General features: G+C 54.7%; 1 protein-coding gene across 3 annotated transcripts; it reads left to right on the top strand.

Annotated features, from left to right (window-relative positions):
- Positions 1 to 415: 415 nt before the first annotated feature.
- Positions 416 to 25320, top strand: PPP6R1 (protein phosphatase 6 regulatory subunit 1; the record flags this gene model as incomplete). 3 transcript variants are annotated; one of them, XM_079119874.1, is made up of 24 exons in its annotated part: positions 416 to 879; positions 10700 to 10932; positions 13060 to 13246; positions 13330 to 13467; positions 13665 to 13730; positions 14990 to 15102; positions 15199 to 15312; positions 15920 to 16082; positions 16175 to 16327; positions 16416 to 16550; positions 16888 to 16952; positions 17061 to 17176; positions 17270 to 17355; positions 17470 to 17559; positions 17647 to 17744; positions 19522 to 19579; positions 19670 to 19851; positions 22862 to 22995; positions 23083 to 23254; positions 23361 to 23431; positions 23538 to 23619; positions 24171 to 24281; positions 24379 to 24450; positions 24539 to 25320. In XM_079119874.1, exons 2-24 carry the CDS (start codon positions 10706 to 10708, stop codon positions 24540 to 24542), a joined length of 2637 nt encoding a protein of 878 aa, XP_078976000.1. In that variant the 5' UTR covers positions 416 to 879; positions 10700 to 10705. The 3 variants fall into 3 exon arrangements, with proteins under 3 accessions (XP_078976000.1, XP_078976001.1, XP_078975999.1); XM_079119875.1 differs by lacking the exons at positions 416 to 879; positions 24379 to 24450; XM_079119873.1 differs by lacking the exons at positions 416 to 879; positions 24539 to 25320 and having other exon boundaries at positions 24379 to 24454.

The following is a 25320-nucleotide window of genomic DNA, read 5'->3' as shown; positions in this document are numbered from 1 at the left end:
AAGGTCTGGTGGGCCCGAGGAGCGGGGACAGAGGCCAGCCAGAGTCACGGAGAAGGCGCCGCCAGAAAAGCGGGGCGAGGCAGAGGAGAGAGGGACACGCCCGCAGTACTGGGCCGTGAGGAGCGGAACCGCGGACGGAAGACAGAGCGGGGAGAGAAGCCCGGGAGCAGCACCATCACTGGCTCGGTGATCACTGGCAGCACAGCGGCGCCTGCACCTCGGTGGTCTGAGCTCACTCACACAGAATAAGGGCGCCGCCCAGCGCAGGCGCACTGGCGGAGGCAGGGTTACGGGAGGGCGGGTCGGACGCCCGGGACAGGCGCGTGCGCACTGCGGGAATTCGGAGAGTAGCCCTGGTGCACCTGCGCAGCGAGGCGGCGGCGGCGGGAGGGCGGGGCTTCCGCAGCCGCTCGCGCTCGGGGCATTGTGGGATAGTGGCGGAGTGAGCCGGGCGTCGGAGGCCCTCAGGCGGACTGCGGCCCGAGACCCAGCCACTTCGGGGGAGTCGGCGGCTAAGGAAGCGGGTCTCGGCCTCCGTCGGCCGCGGCGCAGCTCTGCGGTCCGTTCGGGCTGTGGAGAAGGACGTCCTCCCGCCTCGCGGGCGCCAGCTCAGCCGGGAACCCAGCCGACTTCCCCGTCCCTGCGCGCGGAGGCGCCTCGCGGGCCTCGCCACCCGTTGCCACCTTCGCCGCGGCCCCCGAGCTCCGCGCGGCCCGACCGAGGGCGCGTGCGCGCCCCGAGCCCGGCGCGGCGCCTGCGCGAGCCGCCGCCCCCGCCCCACAGCCCGGGCCCGCGGCGGGGCCGAGCCGCCGGCGGCGGGGCGGGGGTGGGGCGCCCCGATGAGCCCCGAGTGCGAGGAGCCGCCGCCCCGCCGCGCAGGTGAGCCCGGTGCCGCGCCCGGCCGCTGCTGTCGCCCAGGTGTCCCTCCCGTCGTTTCCTCTGCCCGAGTCTCGGTCCCTTCAGTCCCTTCCTCTGCCTGCGCATCCGTCCTTTCCCGTCCCTTCTTGTCCCCCTCCTCTCCCTCTCTCCCGAGCCTCCGTCCCTTCCTCCCCGCTGGAGTCGCTCTCTTCCCGTCGCTTCCTCCGTCCATGTCTCGGACCCTTCTGTCCCTTCCCGTTCCCTCCTCTCCGCCTGGTCTTCGTCCAGGCCCTTGGCCTGAGCCTCAGTCCCTTCCCGCCCCTTCCCTTGGCCTGACAGCCTGTTTCTTCTCCCCTTACACATACTGTCTTCTCCTTGGCCCCCTGTCCCTTCCCCTCCACTCCCAAGTCTCTGCCTCTTTTCCTCAGCCAGTGTATCTTGTCTCTTCCTTTCTGCCGCCCAAGTCTCTTTCTCTCTCCCCTGTCGCCCCCCGCCCATTTCTTCTCAGTGCCTCAGGGCCCTGTCATGTCTCCTGCCCACTCCCATTTTTCCCTTGGGAGCCCCTCTGGTCTTATGGTTCTTGCCTGGGCCCTCTCCCACCCTCTTCCCTCCAGCAGACATCAGGGTCCCTTCCATTGGGACCCACATTACCTGCTTAGCCCCCTTGGGCCCCTCTACCACTGCCCACCCCCTCAGTCTTCCTCCCCTTGGGTGTCACCTCTTTTCCTCCTCAGACCTCTCCTTCCTGCATCCCCCCACGTCTGCCCTTTATCTTGCCAGCGTTCTTGGATTCCTTGGCTTCCCTTCACCTGAGCCAAGGCTCCTGCCCTGGTGTTTGACTTCCTGTGGCAGAAGGCTGGGGAGATCTGCCCTGCCTCTGTGCAGTGAGGCCTGCTGAGGCCAGGCTGGGCCCAGAAGGTGGGGAGCTGCTCCCTGGGGAGACAAAGACACAACTGGACAGTCACAATTACTGTCTTGTGATGAAGTAACTCAGGGCACTGCTACAGGAGGCCACAGAGTGGGAGAGACTGGTGAGACTGGCTGGACAGGTGGCTTTTTCTGTCTAGGAAGGATGAGTAGGAGTTGACATGGAAAGTGGAAAGAAGGGCCTTCCGGGTGGAAGGAACAGCACCTGCAAATATGTAAAGGTGGGAACATTGGAGGAACCGTGAGTCCTCTGTGTGGTTGAGTGAAGAAGCATTGAGGGCAGAGGGACAGAGTGGTTTGGCTGAGATGCCCTGTCCATGGCTTTGAATGTGACCTCTGGTTAGGGTCTTACACCCTTACACACAGACACCCATGTCTGTACTGAGGATGCAGGTGTTTCTGGAAAGGAAGCTGCATTGTCTGTCAGATGTGGTACTAGGTTCAGAGTTGTAAAGAAACTGCAGCGGGGTCGCTTTCCAGTCTGAGGGCGAGGTTCTAACTCAGCACCAGGGCAAAGACTTGAGATTGCCTGAAGAGCACATTTGAAGTGATTCGTATGCGCAGCCCTGTGTTAATGTACTGCACATGGAAACCCTCACCACACCCTGCCGCATTCACTTACTAGTGTTGGAACGGTGGTTGGGGTTGGTTTATGCTGTTTAAAGTGCAGTGTGCTCTGAGTTTTTTGCTTGCTTGTTTGTGGTGCTAAGGATTGAACCCAGAGCCCTGCATATGCTCGGGAGGTGTTTTGCCACTGAGCAGAGGAAAACTTTTGCCTAATGAGTATCATTTTGTCCAATTTAAATGACTCTACTTTTGGGATGGGATCATTAGGAGGTAGGAAGGCAAGTATGGATTGTCAGAGAGACCGAGGTGTCAGTCCTGTCTGTGCCTTTCAAAGTGATGAGACCTTGAGCAGTTAGTAAGTGCTCTGTGCCATCTCCTCATGTTTAAGTGGGGTTAACAGGAGTGCTGTCTGAATAGGGTGGTTGTGGGGATTAAGCATGGATATTTGTACATTCCATAGCAGAGTGCAAAGAACTGTAAGTGTGCCTGAACCAGTAGCTCTTTAGATTATTATATGATATATACTGCAATATATATCCCTCAACTGGACAGGGAACATTTGACTATGTCTGTAAACCTTTTTTGGTTGTTTCAGCTGGGAGAGGGGATGTTACTAACATCTAGTGGGTGCATGTGGAGGCCAGGGATGCTGCTCAGTGTCCTACAATACACAGGAGAGTCCCCTCACCACAGAAACCAATCCAGCCCCGAATGTCAGTAGTATTGATGGTGATAAACCCAGCTTTATTGCTTGAGCAATGGGTATAATATGGGCTTATCTCCTCTGTTGCAACTTGTGAGTGTTTTACGTGGCCTGTATTTTGTGTATTTTGATTTATTTTCATTGTTTTGGTGGTTTGCTTTTGTTGGGGGATACACTGTTTTCTTTCATTAGAGGATGACCTTTTTAAGGATCCGTGACCAAGTTACCTTACCCACCACCTGCCTTCAGTTTTCTTTAATCCAACAAGTACCTTTAGCTCTGAGCCTTGCCTTATGCTAGATCCTGAAAATTGGCATCTTACAGGCAGTCGGATGCCTCAACAGGCATGTCTTCTCACAGAGCTTGGGCTCAGATGTTGTCTTGGGATGACCAGGGAATGCTATAGAAGGAGGCATAGAGGAAGTACTGTGTGGAGACCTGCAGCACCAGGAGGAGTGAGTCAGACTAGAAGAGCAGAAAGGAGGATGGAATGAACTGCCCAGCTGGGGCTGAGAGCAGGCAGGTGAGGTGCAGCAGCTGTTGGGTGCTGTGCCATTCTTGTAGCAAGAGGTGAGGTGAAAGGCCTGTGCGCTCTGCTGAGCCTACGCGTCTCCCCTGTTTTAGGTAGCATGACTTGTTGGGGATAAGCTCTCCCTACCATACCACACCAGGGTTTTCCCTTCGAATACTGGGTTTATGGATCCTTCTCTAGGAAGTGCTACCTTAGGATGACCCCATCTGTAAGCTGTTTCTCAGAGGGGAAAACAGACCTTGGTCTAGGCCACATGGAGATTTCAGTTGGAAAGAGGATTTGAACCCAGATCACCTGTGATATTCACTCTGCCCTTTTTGTTTGTTTATGGGTTATTTGAAATCTGTTCACTGGTCTTTTCCTTTTCTCCTTTAAACCTGTGATGAGTCCAGGAGATGGGTCCTGAGTGTGAGTCCTTTCCCCAGTTCTTGACCAAGTGTCCTTAGACAGTTCCCTGAGTACTCCATTCCTTGGGTTGGTCCAGAGCTGCCACTTCCCCTGGGTGTGAGATTTGTTATCAGAGAGGGAGTTGCCTGGTTTGCCCTCTAACTGGGGACCCGCCCCCAGGCTTTCCAAACCCTGGGAAAATCCCATATTGTTGTACCTTATAGCCTTTGGTAGGCCCCTCTCCCCTTCTCTCAGTGGTCCCATCTTCCAAATGTTTGTCAGTAACCTTGCCATGGTGGTGTTCGGTCTGCAGCCATGCTTCCTGTGGGTTCTGCTCAGAGGAGGCAAGGTTGCTGCTGTCCTTTCCCTGTCCTTGGAATTCAGTGTCACAAACCCCCTCTCCAGATTCGGTTTGGTGCTGTGAAGTTAGAGGTTCTGCTGACTCTGAACCACCTAGCCTTTTAAGGAGCTGGATGTTAGCAGGCCTGCTGCTGGTAGCAAGTTCTCTTCCCTCCTAAGATTGTCTGCTGCACTATGGGCCTGTCCTGAGGCAGGAACCTCCGCTGAGCCTCCGTAGCTTAGGTGGCTGTCTTCAGAGGCCTCTGTGCCCTCCACCACCTCCATTTCCAGGTGCTGAGGGGCCAGGGTGGGTTAGGAAGGTTTGGCAGATGGTTTTCCTGGCAGGCAGTTCTGTGTTTGCAGGGACAGTGACTGCTGCTGTGGGAATGCAGTGAGTCCCTGTCTGACCAGGGAAGGGGCAGGGGCTGGAGGACGTCTGAGGGGCAGCAAAACAAGAAACTAGAGGTAGTGGTTTAGGGCTGGCAGGAGAGGCAGAGGTAGTTTTCGTTTTTTAAGGGCTTCCTTTCTCATCTACAATTTCCCCTTCTTCCGTTTGCAGCCAGAGCCATGGTTTTCAAACAGTCTCTAAGGTCTCTCAAAACTAGTGGTAGTCACTTCCGTTTTCTTGAAGTTGCTGAAAGTTGCAAAGGGTGGGGGTGGCGGGGTGTGTGGTGCCTGCCTGAGTATTTGAATGATCTCAGGAAAAGTACTTGAGTCACTTGGGGAAAGGTTGCGTGTCTCCTGCTTTTCTGTTTTGAGTGCCATTGGTGACTGTCTCTTGCCCATCCCGCTCCAGTGTTTGGACATGGTCTCAGGGGCAGCGTGGACATGTCTTCACTCAGCTCATTTTCATAGAAGCCTTCTCTCCTGGGTTTTGTCCCCCATTTCATAACTGGGGACATGTGGCTCAGAAAAGCCAAGTGCCAGGTTAAAGAGTGAGCGTGAAATCCAGCTGTCTTGCCAACCCCCAGGGTTTCCAGCAATTTTTGTTAAGTTGAAAGATGGGTGCTGAGAATCAGGGCTCGAAGCCAGGGGTGGACTGAGTCTGTGGTAGGGGAGATTCCTTTTTCTTTCTAAAGTTCTATACTTGTATCTTCATTCAGAACCAGTGTTTGGAGGGTATCAACCACCACTCAGTTGAATTTGATTTTTTCAGTCTACTTCTGATTTTTGGAGGATGACCCGAGACAGAGTTTAAGGGGCTGCCTGGGTTCTTGGGGCTTACAGAGACCCCGTATACCACATCCAAGCCAGCCAGCCCTCTCCCTGCTTATTCTGGAGGCCTTCAGGCAGTTCTTTGGGGAGCCAGATTTGGGAGTGAAGCCTGGCCTGTTCTGTGAAGCAGGTGGTGAGTTTGGAGCAGGGTAAGACAAGTTTTGGAGTTGAGGGACTGTGGCTTGTGCCCTGTAACAGCAGTGCCTTAGAAGTGAGTAAGTGTCATCTGTCAAGAGGCCAGGGCACATTGGAAGGAGCAGAATCCTAGCTCTGCCTCATGGAGGCTGAGTAGCTGTCCTTCTGGGCCCCTTTTCCAATAGGGACAATGAAAATTCGTCCCATTGCCTCGATGTAGAGAGGAGGTGCTGTAAGTGCAGGTGCCTGGTTGCTCCACAGGTGTTGTCATGGCATGGCCCCGTGCTGCCCCTTGGCTCAGGGGATGTTGCTGGTGAGAGATGGAGCATGGGCAACCTGGGTTAGTTCCCCAGAGCAGAGCCATGGTGGCCAGGCCAGTGGGCCCCTGTGAGTCCTGGGCTGGCTGGGATATAGAGAGCCAGACCTCTGCCTGGGCCTCAGTGTGGTCGCCTTGGGCAGCTTGTTTCTTTGGTAACAGTTTTGAGATATAACTCATAAGCCATGCAGTTTGTCCACTTGAAGCGTCCATGGTTCTTAGTATGTTCACAACTTGGTGGAACCATTGCCACAATTTATATTTTTCTGTTTTCTTACTCTTACTGTTGATTTTAGAAAATAAAGAAAAAAAATCACTCCAAAAGGAAACTATTCCTATTAGCAGTCACTCATCCAACCCGCCCCGATTCCTGAAACTAATCCACTTTCTGTGTCTGTGGACTTGCCCATTTGGCACGTTTCCTATCAGTGGGGCTACATAGCATGTGGCTCTTTGTGCTTGGTGCGCTCACTTGCTTTGGGCCACTTTCTGACTTGCCTGGCCTTCCTGCTGCTCCAGGATAGTCTCCCACGTGGAGAGGCTGTGTGTTCACCACATTGAACTTCTTGTTGGTTCCCACCACATGGGCTTCAGCCGGAAATTAGAGTCATGATTAATTTGGTGGTTGTCCCTTGAGATTATGCTGGTCCTAGGTACACCCGGATCAGGAAATGCATCCTGCCCCACTTCACTGGTGACAGGTGCTAGGTCAGCCTGTTGGGTCCTTCATCATCAAGTGGAATAGAAAGTAGGGACAGGTCCCTGAGGACTCAGGTCTGGCACCTGGGCAGAACTGGGAGTCCCACTATGCAGGCGATTTTCCTGTGCAGTAGAGTGCTTTTATCTTCTCACGCTGGGGGAGAACACACCCTGCACTCCATCTGTGGAGCCAGCCTGCCCCTCCCAGCCAGCCACAGAAGGGCAGGAGCCTTGTGACCACTAGTTTGGAGATGGGTGTGTCTTTCACCTAGTGTTTGTGAGCAGTTACTACCACAGTGCCAGGTTCTATGCTAGGTGCCACACCAGGTGCTCATGGTACCCAGCTGAGGAAGATTTGGGAGGAAGCGTCTGTAGAGGCAGTGTGTGTATATTGCAAGTGCACCATTACTGTGTAGTAGAGATGCTTCCAGACAACACTAAGTGCTGTGTGGGTCAGAATGCTTGTTCCAGGGAGACAACACAGAACAGTTGATAGGGGCGGGGGCTGGGCCTGGTTCTGTTAGGCTGGTTGGGGAAAGCACCAGTGTGGGCTCCCCATTCTGTGAGCAGAGTGCTTAGCAAAAGACAAAAGCATAAGAAACCCATTACTGGGGGAGTCATTGAGGTGATCCAGGCATAGCATGTTCTGGTGGGTTTTTTGTTTTGCTTTTTTCTTTTTTGGTGCTGGGGATTGAATCCAGGGGCCCTCTACCACTGAGCTACATCCCTAGCCTTTTTTAATTTTTGTATTGAGATAGAGTCTTGCTAAGTTGCCAAGCCTGGCCACAAACTTGTGATACTCCTACCTCAGATTCTCAGCCTCCTGAGTAGCTGGGATTTCAGGTGTGTACTACTGTGCCTGGCCATAGCATGTTCTGGAAGTAGAAAGAAGGCTGGTGTGGCTGGGGCAGTTGTGGAACTTGGCATGAGGGAGGCTGGAAGATCTAGTTTGGAGATAGTATTTGAGAGCAGCAGGAGGCCACTGAGGGGCTGTCATTTGAACAAGCTCCCACTGACTGGACTGGCTGGCTGTGGAGGATGAGGTGGAGAGCACCTGGAGACCATGGGGAGGTGTGAGGTGGTGGTTGTGCAGAGAGAGGGGAGATGGAGGGTCAGCAGTGCCTGTCTTTGGACTGGGAAGCCCTGCTAAGCCCCCGACTTTCTTACGGTACCAGGTTGGAGGACAGCTGAGGTGTCTGAATGGCAGTGTCCTACTGATGGGCAGGGGTGAGCTGTGCTATCACAGCTGTCCACCAGGGTCATGAGGACCATTGCCTTCCACTGTGTGTGTGTGTGTGTGTATTGCTGGGGATTGAACCCCGGGCCTCACATATGCCTAATAAGTGCTGTACTGTTGAACCACATCCCCAGCTCCCTTTCCTCCCTCAGTCCAGAAGGTGTCTGTTGAATAAGTGCTGGGATGAGGTAGATGCAGAACTTAGCATTCAGCCAGGTCCCCTGAGGAGCAGGAGGGTTGGCTTGGAAATGCAAAGCTCCTTGGGATAGCCAGCTCAGATGCTCTGGCCAGCTTTCACGTCACAGGGCAAGCACTGTAGGCAGCCTGCTGGAGCTCACTCATTCATCCAAGAAGGCCCTGTGATGGCACAAGGCTGCCATGCTCTGAGAATTTACCTTCAGGGCTGAGTGTTAACGCCACTGCTCACCCCTCAGATCTGGCATGGGCACATTGGGCTTGGGTAGTTACCTTAGTGTACCCCTGTTTCCTCACCTGTAAAATGGGGCCAGTAGTAGATTCTCCTTTGGAGAATAGTTGAGAGTTACGACAGTGAAGTCCTTAAGAGGATGGTTGGTACAGTGGAGGTGCCAGGCACCTTGATCAATATTGTCCTTGTCAGATGATAATATGACAATGCCTCTATCCACAAAGACCCTTGAGGCCTTCTGGGTGTCCAGCATAGTGCCAGGGGCTGCACATAATGGAGTGGTCTTCCTGGGGTCTGTGGATTGTGGAGGAGACACCCCCAGGGGGTGGTAGAATCAGAACTCTGGACAGTGGAGGTCAATCTGTGAGCCAAGTGGACAGGGAGTGGATGAGCAGGGGCACAGAACCTGGTGTGTAGACTTGCAGGGGTGGGGGGCCACATGTGACTGAGCATACGGAGGGTGGGCTCAGCAGAGGGGAGGGGAGGTTGGGGCCTGGCCCTCAGGGCCCTCAGAACAAAACCAGGGGAGCCACTGCAGGACTCTGAGTAGGAACAAATATGAGGTGTTTGAGTTAGTACTTTAGAATGGTTATTGGAAAAGCAGCCTGGGGACAGGGGCCCAGGGGTAAGTCCCAGTGAGTTGTGAACCTAGGATGCGGGGGCCTCAGAGGAGTGGGGCTCTTCGGTATCCCTGCTGTGTCACAGACTTGAGTCTCCCTTGCCTCTCCCAGCCCCCACCTGACCATCATGGCTACCACCTGTCCTTCATTCCACCTGCATAGGCCAGGGCTTAGAAACTGACAACACATCCCATCAGGATTGTAGATTCCCCAAGGTAGTTAGGAGCAAGGTCCCAGCCATGTTTCCTACATGCCTTAGGGTGGTCCCCTTGTCTGGCAGGAGTGGGCAAATGAGCAAGGAGGTGAGGGAATCTCCTGCTGTGATTCTGGCCTGGCTTCAGCCTGCTCTGCCTGGGGGCTCTGCCTCCTTCCTGGCACTCCACCCCAGTCACACTGCTCAGGTTGCAGGTCAGCAGGTTCAGGATATAGTGGAGGCCTATGTAGAGAACTTGGAAGGGTTGGGTGGAGAGAGTGCAGAGGGCATTGTAGGAGAGGCACCAACCTGTGTGTTCCCAGGAGGAGGCATCCTGCCTCCCATCGTGGCCTGCATCAATCACCTCTGCCTCCTCTTCCATGGTTGTGAGACTGAGGAGGCAGGTAAGGAGCAGGAACTTGCCTGTGGCAGGAGCTCCATAAATGTTGTCCTTGGGGCCAGATGACCTGCAAGGTCCAGGAGGCCACCTGTGAACCTGAGCCTTAGGTCCTCTCATCCTGTGTGGTGGGGTAATGGCAGCCTCTGTGGACCAGTTGTGGCCTGGATGTTGTGCGCAATGTGTGTTGCTAAACCACTGGCCAGGAGCACAGGTTGGCTCTGCCATCCATGGGTTCTGGAGCCTCGGAAGTCCTTAAGAGGAGCTGTGTGCCAGTGCATGTGGGTGGCTGAGAACAGCACTGTCTGGCCTCTGGTTAGTGCACCACATGAGTTGCTCTCATTGCCAGTTAGTCACCTGTCCTGGGTAGTGAGGCGCTGGGTGTTGGTAACTCACTAGGTTCATTTGGGCACTGGTTGGTGATGTTCTGGGAGCCTCCCACCCCCACCCCCAGCCCTTCCCTGCCTCAGGCCTTCCTGTGGGGTGTGAGGAGATGGTTGGGATGTGTTTGTGTATGTGGTGTCCAGGCAACAGCCACGGCCTCCAGACGTGCAGACTTCCTCCTTGCCCCTTGCCACTGCCTGCACCTCACGAGCAGCCTTGGGTGATTTGCTGGGCTGGGCATCAGCTGTGTACTAGAGGTCAAGGGGCATTTCAATTTGTTTAGCAGATACAGATAGAAGTGAATCTGAAGTCAGAATTTCAAGCTGTGTCCTTAGGGTGTCCCTACCTAGATGTGTAGACAGTGGACCCTTGAGGTGAGAGGAACTGAGCTCACTCTGCAGTGTCTGGCCTCTCCTTGCAGGTCTCGTGTGGTCTACATTGAGGACTTCACCAGGCCTAGGACTGGGGGTGGACAGGCAGTGGGCCTTGGGCCCTGTGGACTGCAGGGGAGATGACTTGAATGCTGGAGATGATGGTGGGTTGGATGGTCACTGGCAGAGCCTGATGCTCACTGAGAGCATCCAGCTTGTGCAGTGGCAGTGCTGAGCTGAAGCTCATCCCTGGAGACAGGCTTGACCTGAGGGTGGGAGCTGGGTCTGCAGTCTGGGAACAGGTACGTGGGGAGCGGTGGGGATGTTTGGCGTCTGGCTGGCGTCTCGTCCAGCAGGGAGTGCAACATACAGATTATGTACTGTGCCCACAGGGCGCCATGTTTTGGAAGTTTGACCTGCACACAAGCTCGCACCTAGATACGCTGCTGGAGAGGGAGGATCTGAGCTTGTCTGAGCTACTGGATGAGGAGGATGTGCTGCAGGAGTGCAAGGTCGTCAACCGCAAGCTGCTGGACTTCCTGCTTCAGCCACCGCACCTGCAGGCTATGGTGGCCTGGGTCACCCAGGAGCCACCAGCCAGTGGCGAGGAGCGGCTGCGCTATAAGTAAGTCCCCCACACCACCCCTACATTTAGTAAGTGAGTTTGGAGGTTAGGAACTGAGGCAGAGCGGGCCGGGTCGCTCCCGGAGTCACATAGCTCCCCTGGGTGCAAACCCTGCCCAGCTGCAGATTATTTTATATCGTGGAATTTTCTAGACACACCCATCACTCAAGACCTGGTGGAAGGAGTGAGTCTCTCTTCTCCCAGCCTTGTCAAGGAGTAGTGTTTTGCCAGTATTTTATTTACTCAGCCCCTACTTTTTCTCCTGCTGTTTTTTCCCAGCTGAGATCTTTATGGGGGTAATTGTAGGATGAAATGCAGTTGTAGGAACAATAGAGAATTCCTGAGTTCCTGTTGCCACGTGACTGCCAGTGGTATCACAACTGGGATGGTGACAAGGATGTTAACCCTAACCCTAACCCTAACCTGTTGAAATGAGGTTCCCTGGATTTACTTGGGCCTACTGTGCATGCAGGTGCTAAGCTTATCACCCTCAGAGTTTTGTGTGTCTAGCACATCCTGAACACTTCTGTCTCAGAGACCCTCATACACCGCTCTGTAAACACACCCACTTTCTCCCACCCTGTTCCTGACCCTTCACAACTACCAGTTGTCTCTACATATGTGCTTTTTTTGAGGTGCTGGGGTTCAAGCGCAGGGCCTTCTGCATGCTAGGCAGTGCTTTACCACTGACCCACACCTCAGCCCCTTCTATGCACCTTTGTCATTTGAAAAGTATTATCAAGTGCATCATCTAATAGGAGACCTTTTGGGCTTTTTTTCTCAGGTTAATACTCTGGAGACTCATTCAAGCTGTAGTGGGAAAGATGATTGGCTTTTTGTTGTCGTTGAGGTCCTCTGTGATTGACTGTGACTTGCTGTGATTTGAACCCATGTGCCTTACACCTCTGGAGGGCTCCCCATGGGCTTTAAATCAAATCCCCTGGTTCTGGATCACATCTTTAACACCTGTGACTCTGTTGTTTTCCCTTCGGGATTGTGAGCTTGAGAGGGCAGCAGCCGGCATCTATCCTTGGTGCAGTGTGCTCTCTGGCATGAGGAGTGTGGTGGTGGAGGCTCCCTGTGACCTCTGCAGGGAGGGAGGCAGGACCAGGTGGCAGGCCTGTCGGGTTTGGACCTGTGTTCGCCCTCATACTGCCCCTCCTGGGCCCTTACACAGTTCCCAGTGGCCTCCGGGTCTGTGCCCTTCCTGTCTCTCCTCCTTCCTTGGTGCTGCCCTCTGTCTCACTCCAGGTTTTCAGTTTAGAGTCCTTGAGCCAGACAGAAGGGGATGAAGGCTGCTTCTCAGTTTGCCTTTTATAACGGGGACTTGGTAAAGCAGAGCCAACTGGGGAGCTTGGGGTCTGGGGGTCTCATGCTGCTGCTGCTGCTGCTGCTGACAGCACCTTGGGCATGCTAGCAGAGTGTCCCTCATGCTACCTGATGTCTGTCAGATGCCACCCTCCCCCACTGTGTGCCTTCTCTCTTACTCTGGTTTCCCTCTCCCAGGGCTTCTGTTCGCCCTCACTCCACCGTGTCCACTGGGCTGCAGACCAGGCTGCTGTAGCAGGGCAGCCTCCTCTGCACACCTGCACCTTGCTTGACCCAGGGTCCCTGCCCCTTACCAAGAAGTCTGCTTTCTAGGGGAGGGGCACCTGTTGGATCCTCCACAACTTATAGATTAGACTGGAACAGGTTGTAGCCTCCAGGGGCTTTGAGTGGTAGCCTGGGCAGAACAACTCTTGTCCTGGGACTGTCTGGCATTGTACATGAGTCTGAAGAAGTGAGGCAGGAGACGAGGTTAGAGGGTTAGAAAGGTTGCCTAGGGTGTGGGGCAGGGATGGGCACTCAGGTGGTGACCCAGAGGGAGCCAGCCTCAGCTGGGACAGTCTGTGGGCTGTTTGTGCACTCCTTGGGAAGAATGGGAGTTAGTGGTGGTGGCAGGGTAAGGAAATGAAGGGACTTCAGGACCATACTCAGGTCAGGTGTTGTCTTGGGGTGTTGGGGAGCCTCGGGAGTTCTTGGGAAGACCTGGGGTGAGGAGGACCTTAGTGTTCCTTTTGTTACCCTTTCCTGGACACGTAGCCCAGTGTTCTCTGAATCCCCCCAATCCCCATGCTTGCTTCCCAGGTACCCCAGTGTGGCCTGTGAGATTCTGACCTCAGATGTGCCTCAAATCAACGATGCCCTGGGTGCAGATGAGTCCCTCCTGAGCCGGCTCTATGGCTTCCTGCAGAGCAGCGACAGCCTCAACCCGCTGCTTGCCAGCTTTTTCAGCAAGGTCATGGGCATCCTTATCAACCGCAAGACAGACCAGGTGCCTGCTTCCCTTCCACACCAGGGTTGGGGGATTGCTTGGGATCAAGGACCCTGGGCCGTGACGTGGCCCTGTGTCCCCAGCTCGTGTCCTTCCTGCGCAAGAAGGACGACTTTGTGGACCTGCTGCTGCGTCACATTGGCACCTCAGCCATCATGGACCTCCTCTTGCGCCTGCTTACCTGTGTGGAGCGGCCCCAGCTGCGGCAGGATGTCTTCAATGTGAGGAGGGCCCCACTGGGTCAGGGTTAGAGACCAGCCAGTGCAGTGGAGCAAGCACACTGCGAGGCCAGCCTCAGCAAGTTGGCGAGACAGAAGCAGCAACACGGCAGGGCTGGGGGGTGTAGCCCACGGGTGGCACTAGCGAGTTCTCAGGAAGAAAAGGGAACCTAATGCAGCTCCTGCCCTCTCGCCCTCAGTGGCTCAATGAGGAGAAGATCGTCCAGCGGCTGATCGAGCAGATCCACCCATCTAAGGACGACACTGTGAGTGCCCTGGTGTCTCCAGGCCGCGTATTTCAGGTCCCGCCCCTGCTTCTTGCCCCTTAGGAAAGGAGCGGTAAGGAAGGGCTCAGAGCACAAGGTGCATCCCTGTCCCACACAGCTATGGGCTGTGGCAGGTGCCATGAGGGCTTGCAGGTGTGGCCCTGGCATCTCGAGGGATGAGGGCACAGGACTGAGCTATGACTGCTGCCTGCTTGGTTAGACCCGTTGCTCTGCTTGGGCTTCGCCTCCTTTTTGGTACCAGGGATTGAACCCGGGGCAAACCACTGAGCCAACCTCCCTAGTCCTTTTTATTTTTTTTATTTTGAGGCAGGGTCTTGCTAAGCTGCTGAGGCTAACTTTGAACTTGTGATCCTCCTGTCTCCCCCTTGCGAGTTGCTGGGATTGCAGGCATGTGTCACCACACCTGGCTTTCCTTTTTCTAACAGCTTTATTGAGTTATAAATAGTGTATTGTACAACATACCTACTGAAGGTTATAGTTCAGTGGATCCTAGTACATCCAAGTTTTGTGTAACTTACCACATTAAATATAGAGTGTTTTTCATACTCCAGAAAAGGAACCCTGTGACCAGTTTCTCCCAGTTCCACCTGCCCCTCTCCCTGACAACCAAGCTTTGCTCTTGTCTGGATTTGCTCTTTCTGCTCATTTTACACAAGTAGTTTGGGGCTTTGTCTTTTTGTTTGTTTGTTTGTTTAGGTGCTAGAAATCGAACCCATGGCCTCACACATGCTAGGCAAGTGCTCTACCCCTGAGCTACATTCCATCATGTTGAATAAAATTGGAATCTGGTACTAGATGATATTCTGTCTCTGGCTTCTGTCCCTTGACATTATTTTCAGGGTTCACCCTGAGACTGGGGTGTGGCTCGGTGGTGAGCACTTGTACAAGGCCCTGGTCTGCCCCAATACCACCCGCAGGCTTCGTCCTCGTTGCAGCCTGGGTCAGTGCCTCATTCCTTTTGGTGGCATAGTGATACTCCGTGGTGTGAAGAGACCATGCTTTGCTTTCCATCTACCAGCTTGTGGGCATCTGTTGTGAGCAGTACTCTGTGTGTATGTGTGTGTGTGTGTGTGTGAGTGTGTGTGTACATCTGTTTTCTGGAAGCACGTGGTACCTCTTTGTTCCCTTCCTCATAACATTTCCCTGTGTCTGTGTGACTATCCTTCTCTATCCCAAAGGGGCTAGGGGCCACAGATGGTCAGCTTGTGCAGGGTCCTCACCCATTTCCCCCTCCCCAGCAACATTCCAACGCGTCCCAGTCCCTGTGCGACATCATCCGCCTGAGCCGGGACCTGATGATCCAAGGCCAGGACAGCCCGGAGCCTGACCAGCTGCTGGCCACCCTGGAGAAGTGGGTTTGCAGGATGGACGTTGAGGCCCAGGGAGGGGAGCCGTCTTGGGTCTTCCCTGCCCTGGCCCTTCACTCTGACCTACTCCCACTTCCCAGGCAGGAGACCATCGAGCAACTCCTGAGCAACATGTTTGCAGGAGAGCAGAGCCAGTCTGTCATTGTCAGTGGGATCCAGGTGCTGCTGACCTTGCTGGAGCCCAGGAGGCCCAGGTGAGGGTGCTGGCCAGAGGTGGCATGCCTTGGTATCTGTGGGGTGAAGCATGGCATTCAACTGGCCCACCACGTAATGACTGGTTGTATACCTATATGCCAGTCAGATGTGCCGAGAGACACATTTTGTTCCATTGAGGAGGAGGAAGCTGAGGCCAGGCTCACTGTTCAAAGCTGATGGGGCGGGTGGTTGGGGATATAGCTCAGTTGATAGAGTGCTTGCCTCACAAGCACAAGGCCCTGGGTTCAATCCCCAGCACTGAAGAAGAAAAAAAAAAAAAAAAAGCTGGTGGAGGGTGGGGCAGCATTTGATGGCTCTCTGGCCCCAGGACCCAGCCCTCAAGCTATTTTGGGGCTTCTATTCTACCTGCCATGCTCTACTTCATTCACTTTCCTTTACCTGTGCCCCATGAACTGTGGACACTGGCTGGACTGGGCTTGCAGTCTTCCTTGCCCTGCTTGTCTGACTCATCCAGAGGGCTCCAGAGGAGCAGCCACAGGGCACATGACTGCTGGCTCCCTTCCCAGACATGTAACCAGCACACTCCTGTGTGGAGTGCACAGGATCATCTGGCTCACTCTGCCCTTGATCCTGCCCCTGCTGCAGGTCAGACTCTGTGACCATGAACAACTTCTTCAGCAGCGTGGATGGGCAACTAGAGCTTCTGGCCCAGGGTGCCCTGGACAGCATGGCATCCAGTGTGGGTGCCTTGCATGCCCTACGCCCACGACTCGGCTGCTTCCACCAGCTCCTGCTTGAGCCTCCTGAGGTGGGGAATGTGGGGGTTATTGTGGTCTCCAGGGGCAATGGGATGGCAGGGAAGGTGGCCTTCAGGATCTGAACACCATCCTGTACCTGCAGCTGGAGCCACTGCGGATGACATGGGGAAGCCTGGCCCCACCGCTGGGCAACATGCGGTTGCATGTGGTCAAGCTCCTGGCCAGCGCCCTGAGTGCCAACGATGCTGCCCTGACACAGGAGCTCCTGGTGCTGGATGTGCCTAACACCATGCTGGTACAGGAGCCCAGGGGATTGTGGGACCAGGGGAATGGCAGGTCAGAGGTCGTACGTCCCTGGTGCCAGCATGTGTCCCACCCCTCAGGACCTCTTCTTCCACTATGTCTTCAACAACTTCCTGCATGCTCAAGTAGAGGTGTGTGTGAGCACCATGCTGAGCTCAGGGGCCCCTCCCGATAGCAGCTCCGAGACGCCTGCTCCAAACCCTGTGGTGAAACATGTGAGTTGGGGTCCCTGCCTCCCTCCCTCTGAGGGTCTGTCCCCAATGGTGCACCCTCAGAGGCCTGTCCCTGGCCCCTTCTTGTGCCTATTTGTTGGGTGGCACCAGGCTGGGTGGGACACATGCAGGGCGGCAGCAGGGACCGAGAATGCTGGGCAGGCCTGAGGTCAGGTTGGCTGAGGGCATGTGTGTCTCCACATGTGTGCACACGTGTCTTGTGCTCTCTGGGAAAGAGATGGTGGCTACGGAGCTGGGGGCCTAGACTCTGTCCCTCGCTGGGGCCCCCACCCGATTGCCGCACCGCCAGGCCAACCCTGCCCTGCTCTGCTTTCTACAGCTGCTGCAGCACTGCCGCCTGGTGGAGCGCATCCTGACCTCCTGGGAGGAGAACGACCGCGTGCAGTGAGCTCCTGCTGCCTCTGCGGGTGGACGGGGCAGGGAGGATGGGCCAGGGCTTTTGTGGCCCTGGCATCCACCCCACTCTCCAGCTGTGTCCTCCCTCTTATCCAGGTCTGGGGGGGGCCCGAGGAAAGGATACATGGGCCACTTGACTCGGGTGGCCAACGCCCTGGTGCAGAATGCAGAGCAGGGGCCCAATGCTGAGCAGCTGGGGCAGCTGCTGAAGGGTGAGGCGGGGGCTGGCCAGGATACCCAAGGGGGTGGGAGGGGGCTGGAGTCTGATGGGTGCCTCACACGCGCTTCCCTTCCCACGCGTACAGAGCTACCAGGGGAACAGCGGGAGCGGTGGGAGGCATTTGTGTCAGGACCCCTGGCGGAGACCAACAAGAGGAACACTGTGGATCTGGTGAGGCCTGATGTTTCTGGCAGGAGTGTGCTTCCCTCCCTCTTGTCTGCTTACCCCGCTCTGCTGCCATAGGGAACTCCAGCAGGCCTTGACCGCTGTCCTGTCCTGCCCCAGGTGAACACCCACCACTTGCACTCCTCCAGCGATGACGAGGACGACCGGCTCAAGGAGTTCAACTTCCCCGAGGAAGCCGTGCTGCAGCAGGTGGGCCTGGGGCTGTGTCCGTCTGTACCCGGGTGAGGCTCTTCCTGCTCAGCTTCCCTCCAGCCCCAGCCTCCATGCCCCCTGCAGGCCTTCATGGACTTCCAGATGCAGCGCATGACCTCAGCCTTCATCGACCACTTTGGCTTTAATGACGAGGAATTTGGGGAGCAGGAGGAGAGTGTGAAGTGAGTGTACCTGTGTGAGGCTGGGGCACTGCCTCACCTCGTGACAGCGGGTGCTATTCCTCTGTGTGTGAGAGAGGCTGCGGCGCTGTCGTCTTGACAGCACACGCACCAGCGCACATCTTCCTCCCAGCCTGTGGCCACTGCACCTCCTCTTAGACTGAGACTGGGCTCTGTAGTCCCCCTCCCCGTGCTGAAGCCGTGCAGGTGAGGCACACACATCTCCCATGGGGGATAAAGAGTAAGTCCCCGCCCCTGGAGCACAGTGACCAGCATGGAGGCTGATGTCTTGCCTCATTGAGAAACTTAGAAAGAGTAAGTTCACCCTGTCACTGGGAGAAGTGGAAGAATGCGGCCTGAGAGGGCAGGACACGCTATCTTCCTGCTGTTAGATCATGGGGATGCATATGGAAAGGGGTTGGCATGGGGAAGGCTGGGGGTCAGCATGCCCATCGCCACTGAGGGTGCTCTGGGAGCCTTGTGGGTGTCGTCTCATTTTAGGATAACACCCACAGTTGCCTTTGGGCAGGGCTTCTGAACCCAGCACAGCCAGGAGGCTGAGACCCCAGGACAGAGCTGGTGAATGTGGGGGGATTGCTGCTGCAGCCACTCCAGGGCCCCTGTGCAGCACTGCGTGAGAGGCACCATGGTAGCCTCTAGTGAGCTGTGCCCCTGTGTGTCCCCAGCTGGACTGAGGTTTCCTTAGATGTGGCTGATGATCCTATGTTTGCTGCTTCTCTGCCCAGGACCTGGGCTGTGTGCTGTGCTGGCCTTTTTTTTTTTTTTTTTTTTTTTTTTTTTTTTTTCGGTACCATGGATTGAACTCATAGTTACTTAACTGTTGAGCTACACCGCCAGTCCTATTTTGTATTTTATTTAGAGACAGGGTCTCACTGAGTTGCTTAGGGCCTTGCCATTGCTGAGGCTGGCTTTGAACTCACAATCCTCTTGCCTCAGCTTCCCAAGCCTCCCTGCCACTGTGCCTGGCTGTGCTGGTCTTATTGATCTCAGGCCTGTACTGAGACTTCTGGGAAAGATGCACAAATACAGACCTGACCCCATCCTGGTGGGAGGATGGACTGACTACTGAGTGGATGACATTGAATGACAGCTTCCCTGTGAGATGAAGCTACGACCCAGTCACTGTGACACACACCTGTAATCCGTGTGACTTAGGCTGAGGCAAGGGGTCACAAGTCCAAGGCCAACCTGGGCACCTTACACCCTATCCGTAAATAAATAAATGGCAACAAAGCTGTTACCTCTCCTGCTACCAAGATAAATTACATGAAAAAAAGTGAAGAAAAAACCCATGAAGAGTTTTCTAGGAGGGAAAATGTATGGATATCTAATTTTGGGGATGGAGATTCAGGGTTCCTATTGCAGGAGTCAAGTCAGCTAAGAGATGGCCAGTACAGAGTGGACATCTGGGCTGCCCCACCCTGGGCCCACTGTGAGCCTCAGCCCGTTTCTTTGTGCTTTGAGAGGAATCCGGACGCTCCTTTGTAGGGTGGTTGTGACTAGAGTGTGTGAGCAGCGCCTGGCGCAGGCCCAGTGAAGACCCAGCGTGGCTTACTCAGCGCCTGCTGGGAATGTGTGTGTCGGGTGGCCTGTTGCTCCCCACACTTTCGAGTGACTGGAGTGCTGCAGGTCTTGCTTTGGGGAGCAGGTGGTATGCAGATGGAGTCAGAGTGATGAGGGTGGGCTGTGTGTCAATGAGTGAGGGGGACGTGGACCCTGCGGCACTGGCTCACTGCACCTGCCTTCTCGTCTCTCCTAGTGCGCCTTTTGACAAGACAGCCAACATCACTTTCTCCCTCAATGCTGACGATGAGAACGTGAGTGCTTGCCCATCCTGGATTGTGGGCGGGTGGGTGGCTGTGAGAGGGACTGGAAACAGTAGCCATCATCCTGCCCTGTACCTGTAGCCCAACGCCAACCTGCTCGAGATATGCTATAAGGACCGCATCCAGCAGTTTGACGATGATGAGGAGGAGGAAGAAGATGAGGAGGAGGGCCAGGGCTCTGGGGAGTCAGATGGAGAGTATGGTGCCTGGCAGAGCAGCCAGCTGGTGAGAACGGCCCGCTTGGGCCAACCCCCCGGAGTCCGGTGAGTTCAGGAAGGCGTGCTAGTGCGTAACTGGTTGGGCCCTTTGAATTTTGAGTGATAGAAACCCAGAGCAAATGAGTTAAGTTATAGAAGGAAAGGATGGTCTGGGGTGCAGGCGGGTCCTCCTTTCCATCACATGGCTGCTCCCCCATACGAGCTCTCATACACGTTTCCCGTAAAGGGAGTAAAGTGACCCCTTTCTCCTAATTCGGTGAAACTGGAATTAGGTTGCAATCAGCCTGTGTGAGTGTTGTATTATGTTTTCATTCTGATACTCATGATTAAGTGGACTCATGCTGTGTACACTTGCCAGCATGAATACCAGCTCATGTGCTGCGACTCCATGGGCTGCCTGGTGACTTGATTTGCAGATTAGAGTGTTTTATGTTAACATTTTTGGGGGGATAGTACTGGGGATTGAACCCAGGAGCATGCTGCCATTGAGCCACAGTCCCAGTCCTTTTTACTTTTTATTTTGAGACAGGGTCTCCCTAAGTTGCCCTGGTTGGCCTTGAACTTGGGGTCTCCCTGCCTTAGTCTCCCACATTTAGGCATGTGCCACCACACCTGGCTTCGTGTTACCTTTTTAATTGATATGTGATGTGCATATAGACAAGTGTACAGACCCCAAGAGTATGGTCACATGGACACCCCTTTGTCAGCGCCTGGTCCAGGAGCTGGACCTTTCCATTTCCCATGGTACCCTCTGTTGGCCAGTGACCTCACATCCTGCCCGTGGACCACTGTGTGACCCTGTGGTGCAGGTTGAGCTTCCTCTGAAGTGCCTGGGGCCAGGTGTTTGGATTTTCAGAGAAGGACCTCCTTTTGCGTCTGACCCCTTCTGCCGGCCCTGTGCTCGCGAGGCCTGGGCCCCTGGGTGGTGCATCGACCCTCGTGGTGTTGCCACGCACTGGTGCCACTGTGAGCACTGGTTGTGCAGTGCCCATTGAGAGTGGAGCTGCGCGAGCGCCCTCTCAGCTCTCGTTCTGGATCCAGCGTCAGGGGCACGCGTGTGCTTTCCTTTTTTAAATACTTTTTGAGTTGTCAGTGGATCTTTTATTTTATTTATTTTATGTGCGGTGCTGAGTATTGAACCCTGGTCCTCACACGTGCCAGGCAAGCGCTCTACCCGGAACCACAGCTGTTTCCTTGTAAGAGTTTATCATGCTGGCTCTTCCATTGAGGTTTTGTTCCAGTTTGAGTTAACTTCTGTGTCTGAGTAGGGGTCCAACTTCATTCTTCTGCATGCAGATAATCATTTTTCTCAGCAGCAGTTGTTAAAGAGGGTGTCCTTTCTCTGCTGAACACTCTTGGCACCCCTGTAAAGCCTCATTTGACTATGTATGTGAAGACTTCCTTCTGCCTTCTCTGTTGTGTTGTGTTGTTTTGTGTGTCTCCATTTATGCCAACATCACACTATCTTGATTGCTGTCAGTGTTTTGTAGTAAATTTTGAAATTGGAAAACGAGAAACTTTCGTTTTTGAGATCATTTTTGCCAGATCCCTGAATTTTAGGATCAGCTTGTTAGTTTCAACAAAGAAACCAGCTGAGGTTCTGATAGAGATTTCATTGGCTTTCTAGAGCAATTTGGGTCGTATTGCTATTTTAACACCAGATCTTCAGATCCAAGAACTTACGATATTGTTCTGTGTAGGTTTTTAATTATTTTCAGCAATGTTTTATAGTTTTAGAATATAAAGCGCTTGGTATCTTTTTGTTGCTATTATAAATGGAATCTTCTTGAAATCATTTTGAGATGTTGTGAGCGTATATCCCGGAACCTCTAACAGTGCCTGGTACCTACCATGGTTCAGTAAGGCTTGCTAACGCAAGGGTGTGGCCGGTGGCTGCAGTGTGGTTCTGTGTGTTGACGTTGCCTCCAGCAACCTGGTGAAATTGGTTAGTTCTGGTAGTTTGGGTGGGTTATTAGTGTCTTCTGTGAGTAGAGATGCTTTTGTTTCTTCCTTTTGTTTCCTTTTCTTGCTCAGTTGCTCTTCTAGAACCTGCTGCACCTTGCTGGGCAGAAGTGGTGGCAGCAGCTACTGTGTCTTGTTCCTGGTCTTAGGGGAGCAATAAGGTGTTTGTCATTTAGACTGCTATTGCTCGTAGGTTTGGTAGATGCCTAAAAGGAGATCCATCCACTCAGCTGTTGAGTATTTCAGTTTGGTTTTTACTCTACACGGATGAATTTCTTTCCCAAAGTAGTCTACATGTGGAAATGACGTGCATTCAACATTTTAGAAGTGTTGTACAGTCAGACCTGCATTTCCGTGGGTTCTCTATCTGCAGACTCAACCAACTGAATTGAAACTTTTCAGAAGAAATTCTATTCTGAACATGTGCAGACTTTTCCCCTTGTGACCATTGTCTAAACAACACAGCATGACAACTATTTATGTAGCATTTACACTGTAATAGCTATCATAAGTAATCTAGAGATGACTAAAGTTTATGGGAGGAAGTGTGTAAGTTTTATGCAAGTATGCCATTTTCCTAGCACAGTCCCCGGGGGGCACCAAGGGACTTTGTTGTTGTCTTGCCCCTTCCTCAGCTGGTTGATAGACAGGCTGTTGGGATTTTCTTTGCCGTCGAGAGTCATGTGTCAGTGAACATTCAGCCAGTGTTCTTGGAGCAGCTGTGGGTGCCAGGTGTTTTTCTCAAGGCCAAGGCTGTGGCAGTGACCAAAGTCAGCAGAGGAAGAGAGTGAACACTTTTGTTCAGTGGAGGCTGTGGGTGGGGAGGCCTGCTAGTGGAAGAGGATGCTGGGACTCGAGAGCTGGTAGCCTGTGGCCAAGAGGACAGATGGGAATGACTGTCTTTATCATCCTGTTCAGCACATGCAAAAATCCCTTGTCCCCAGGCTGTAGATCCTCCCTGTCAGTGGCTTCCCCAAGTCCTCCTCTACCTGTTTCCTTCTGTCTGTCTGCCCTGCGGCCTGGGCTGCAGTGGGGGAAGTGGGTCAGTGGGCTGTCCCTGCATGGCCATCTAATGAAGTGGTGTCTGGAGCAGGAGTGGAGGCAGCACAGACAGCGAGGATGAGGAGGAGGAGGAGGAGGAGGAAGATGAGGAGGAGGGTGACGGCAGGGCAGCCCGTATCCAGGTTGGCCCCACTTCCTACCCCACAGCTGGCCCTCAACCTCCTGGTAAGTGGTGGGTGGTGGGTAGTCAGGTACTCCTGGGGTGTGTGCCATGAGCTCACCTTTATCTCCATTCCTTCACCTCTGCCCCAGGCCCGAGCTGGACAGCCACCTTTGACGCAGTGCCTATAGATGCTCCAATGGACCCCCAAATCTCCAGAGAGGAGGAGCTACACTCTGGGCCTCCAGCCCCTGCGGGGCCCCTTGACATGCCACCCACCCACAGCCTGACGAGTCCTCCAGCCCTCAGTGCTCTGCAGCTCAGGTGGGGATAGGTGGGGCAAGTGGGCATGGGACTGGCATTCCCCGGTCCTCTCCTTAAGCTTGGGTGCTGATCCCAGTCATGCCCTCCGGCTCTTCTTACCTCCCAGGTCTCAGGACCCCACACCCACCTCAGCACCTCAGGAAGTCATGGATGGTAGCAAAGTGGCAGAGCCCTCTGGTGAGCCTACCTGTGCCCTGCCCACTTGGGTCCCTGGGGTCTGAGCCTGACTGTGTCTGAACTCGCTGGGAGGCGGCAGCTGAGACCTGACCTGTCTCCTCCACAGCCCCCTGCCAAGCCTTGGTTAGTGTTGAGGGCCTCCAGGCTACCCTGCGCGGGATGCGCTCCACCCCCAGCAACTTGGACAGGTAACCAGGGGGTTGTGTGGGCTGTTGGGCGGCAGGGGCAGCCTTACGTTCCTATAGAGGTGGGTGTGGGTATCTTTCTTATCCCTGAGGTGCTCCTGGGTGCTGAGCCACTCCTTGCACTCTCTGGCCATTTTTTTTTTTTTTTCTTTTTTTTTTAGTAAATACATATAGGGAAGGGGCATGCTTGGGGGCCCTTGTAGCCCCAGAGGCAGAGAAAGGCTTCCTGGAGGGTGTGAGGGGTCTTCAGAAGTGGATGTGCACAGGACCTGTGTGGGTGCAAGCATCTCCTGCACAGGGTGTCCAGGGGGCAGCTGAATGTGGGGTTCTAAGAGGGCACTGCTGGCCGCCCCCACCACAGTCCTATGCGGGCTGCTTGGTCCCACTTCACTCTGCCGTCTTCTATCCCCATGGGCATCCATGAGGCTACTGAGCATCTAGCTGATACTTGGCTACTATCCTCAGCAAGTCCGCTCTGGGAGTGATGGGCAGCCTAGGTGGGCTATGGTAACAAGTGAGGCCACCACTAACTGCTATGCTGGTCTTGCTTACAGTGCCACCAGAGACCTCTCTACCTCCGTCCCGGCCTCTGGGGCCGACCAGCCCCCACAGACCACGGAGTGGGAGAAGAGCCCAGGGCCTGTGGAGCTTCCCCCAGGCCAGAGGTGAGCAGCGAGAAGGCCTCCCTGGGAGGGGAGACTGGGAGGGGGCAAGGCTGGTGGGCATGCAGTGACCTCTGGGTCCCCTTCTTTTCTCTGACAGTGCCCAGGCCCTTGAGCCTCCTCCAGTGCCCAATGGCTCTGCCCCTGGAGGGCCCATCTCCCCGGGCTCCCAGTGAGTGTGGCCACAGCTGGGGCAGGTGGGAGGGAGTGGGACACGGCTCCTGGACCCCTCATGTTGTTTTGTCTCCCTCTCCTCCCAGGTAGCTGCCTGGTGGTGGTGGTGGCCAGATCCTCCGTCCTTCCCGTGGACCCGAGTGGGGCAGGGTGGGTCCCATGATGCCCCCTGCTCCTGTCCCCCCGTTTGTTCCCTCACATTCTCTCCTCTGGACTCCCAGGAGGCTGGTGCCAGGGAGACAGCCCCTACCCACCCCCATTTGCACTGAGAAGAGAAATTACGGAGCTTTATCTCCTAGAATAAAGATAGTCACATGGAAAGAAAGGAGAGAGAGAGAGAGAGAGAGAGAGAGAGAGAGAGAGACATATATTATATATTATATATATATATATTGAGGGATTAGAGAGGAAGCCAGGATGCTGCATAGGGCCAGCGGCTCCAAAGCACAACCTCCCTGTCTGTCCCAGTGGGGGCTGGCGCTGGGGTCCTGAGGCCACTGCCTATGCACCTGTTCTGTGTTGCGTGTTCCGGTGCCGATGCCCACACCCACATCCAGCCTTTCAGCTCAGGTCCACCTTGGGGGGAAGCCCGCGAGGGTGTCAGGCCCAAGTGAGGCCGTGCCTTCGCCCAGACCCTGCACTTTCACCCAGGCACCTGGCCCTGGGGAGTGGGGCCTCCCTGGCAACATCCCCAGGGGCCCTGAATCAGTTTGGCTGGGCCCCCTTGCCCAGGGGCCTGGGGTCCCAGCCCTGCTGCCGTGTGGCCTTGTCCCAGCTCCCTCCCCCAGCCTGGTGTGAGTGTGTGTGTGTTCGTGCTGAGCTTCTATTTCATATTGCAAATATAAATAAAGGAAGACTGTTTACGATT

The sequence above is a fragment of the Sciurus vulgaris genome (genome assembly GCF_902686455.1).
Source record: "Sciurus vulgaris genome assembly, chromosome: 17".
Lineage (NCBI taxonomy): Eukaryota > Metazoa > Chordata > Mammalia > Rodentia > Sciuridae > Sciurus > Sciurus vulgaris.
The sequence above is the reverse complement of the archived record's forward strand: the minus strand, read 5'-3'. Positions and strand labels throughout refer to the sequence as shown.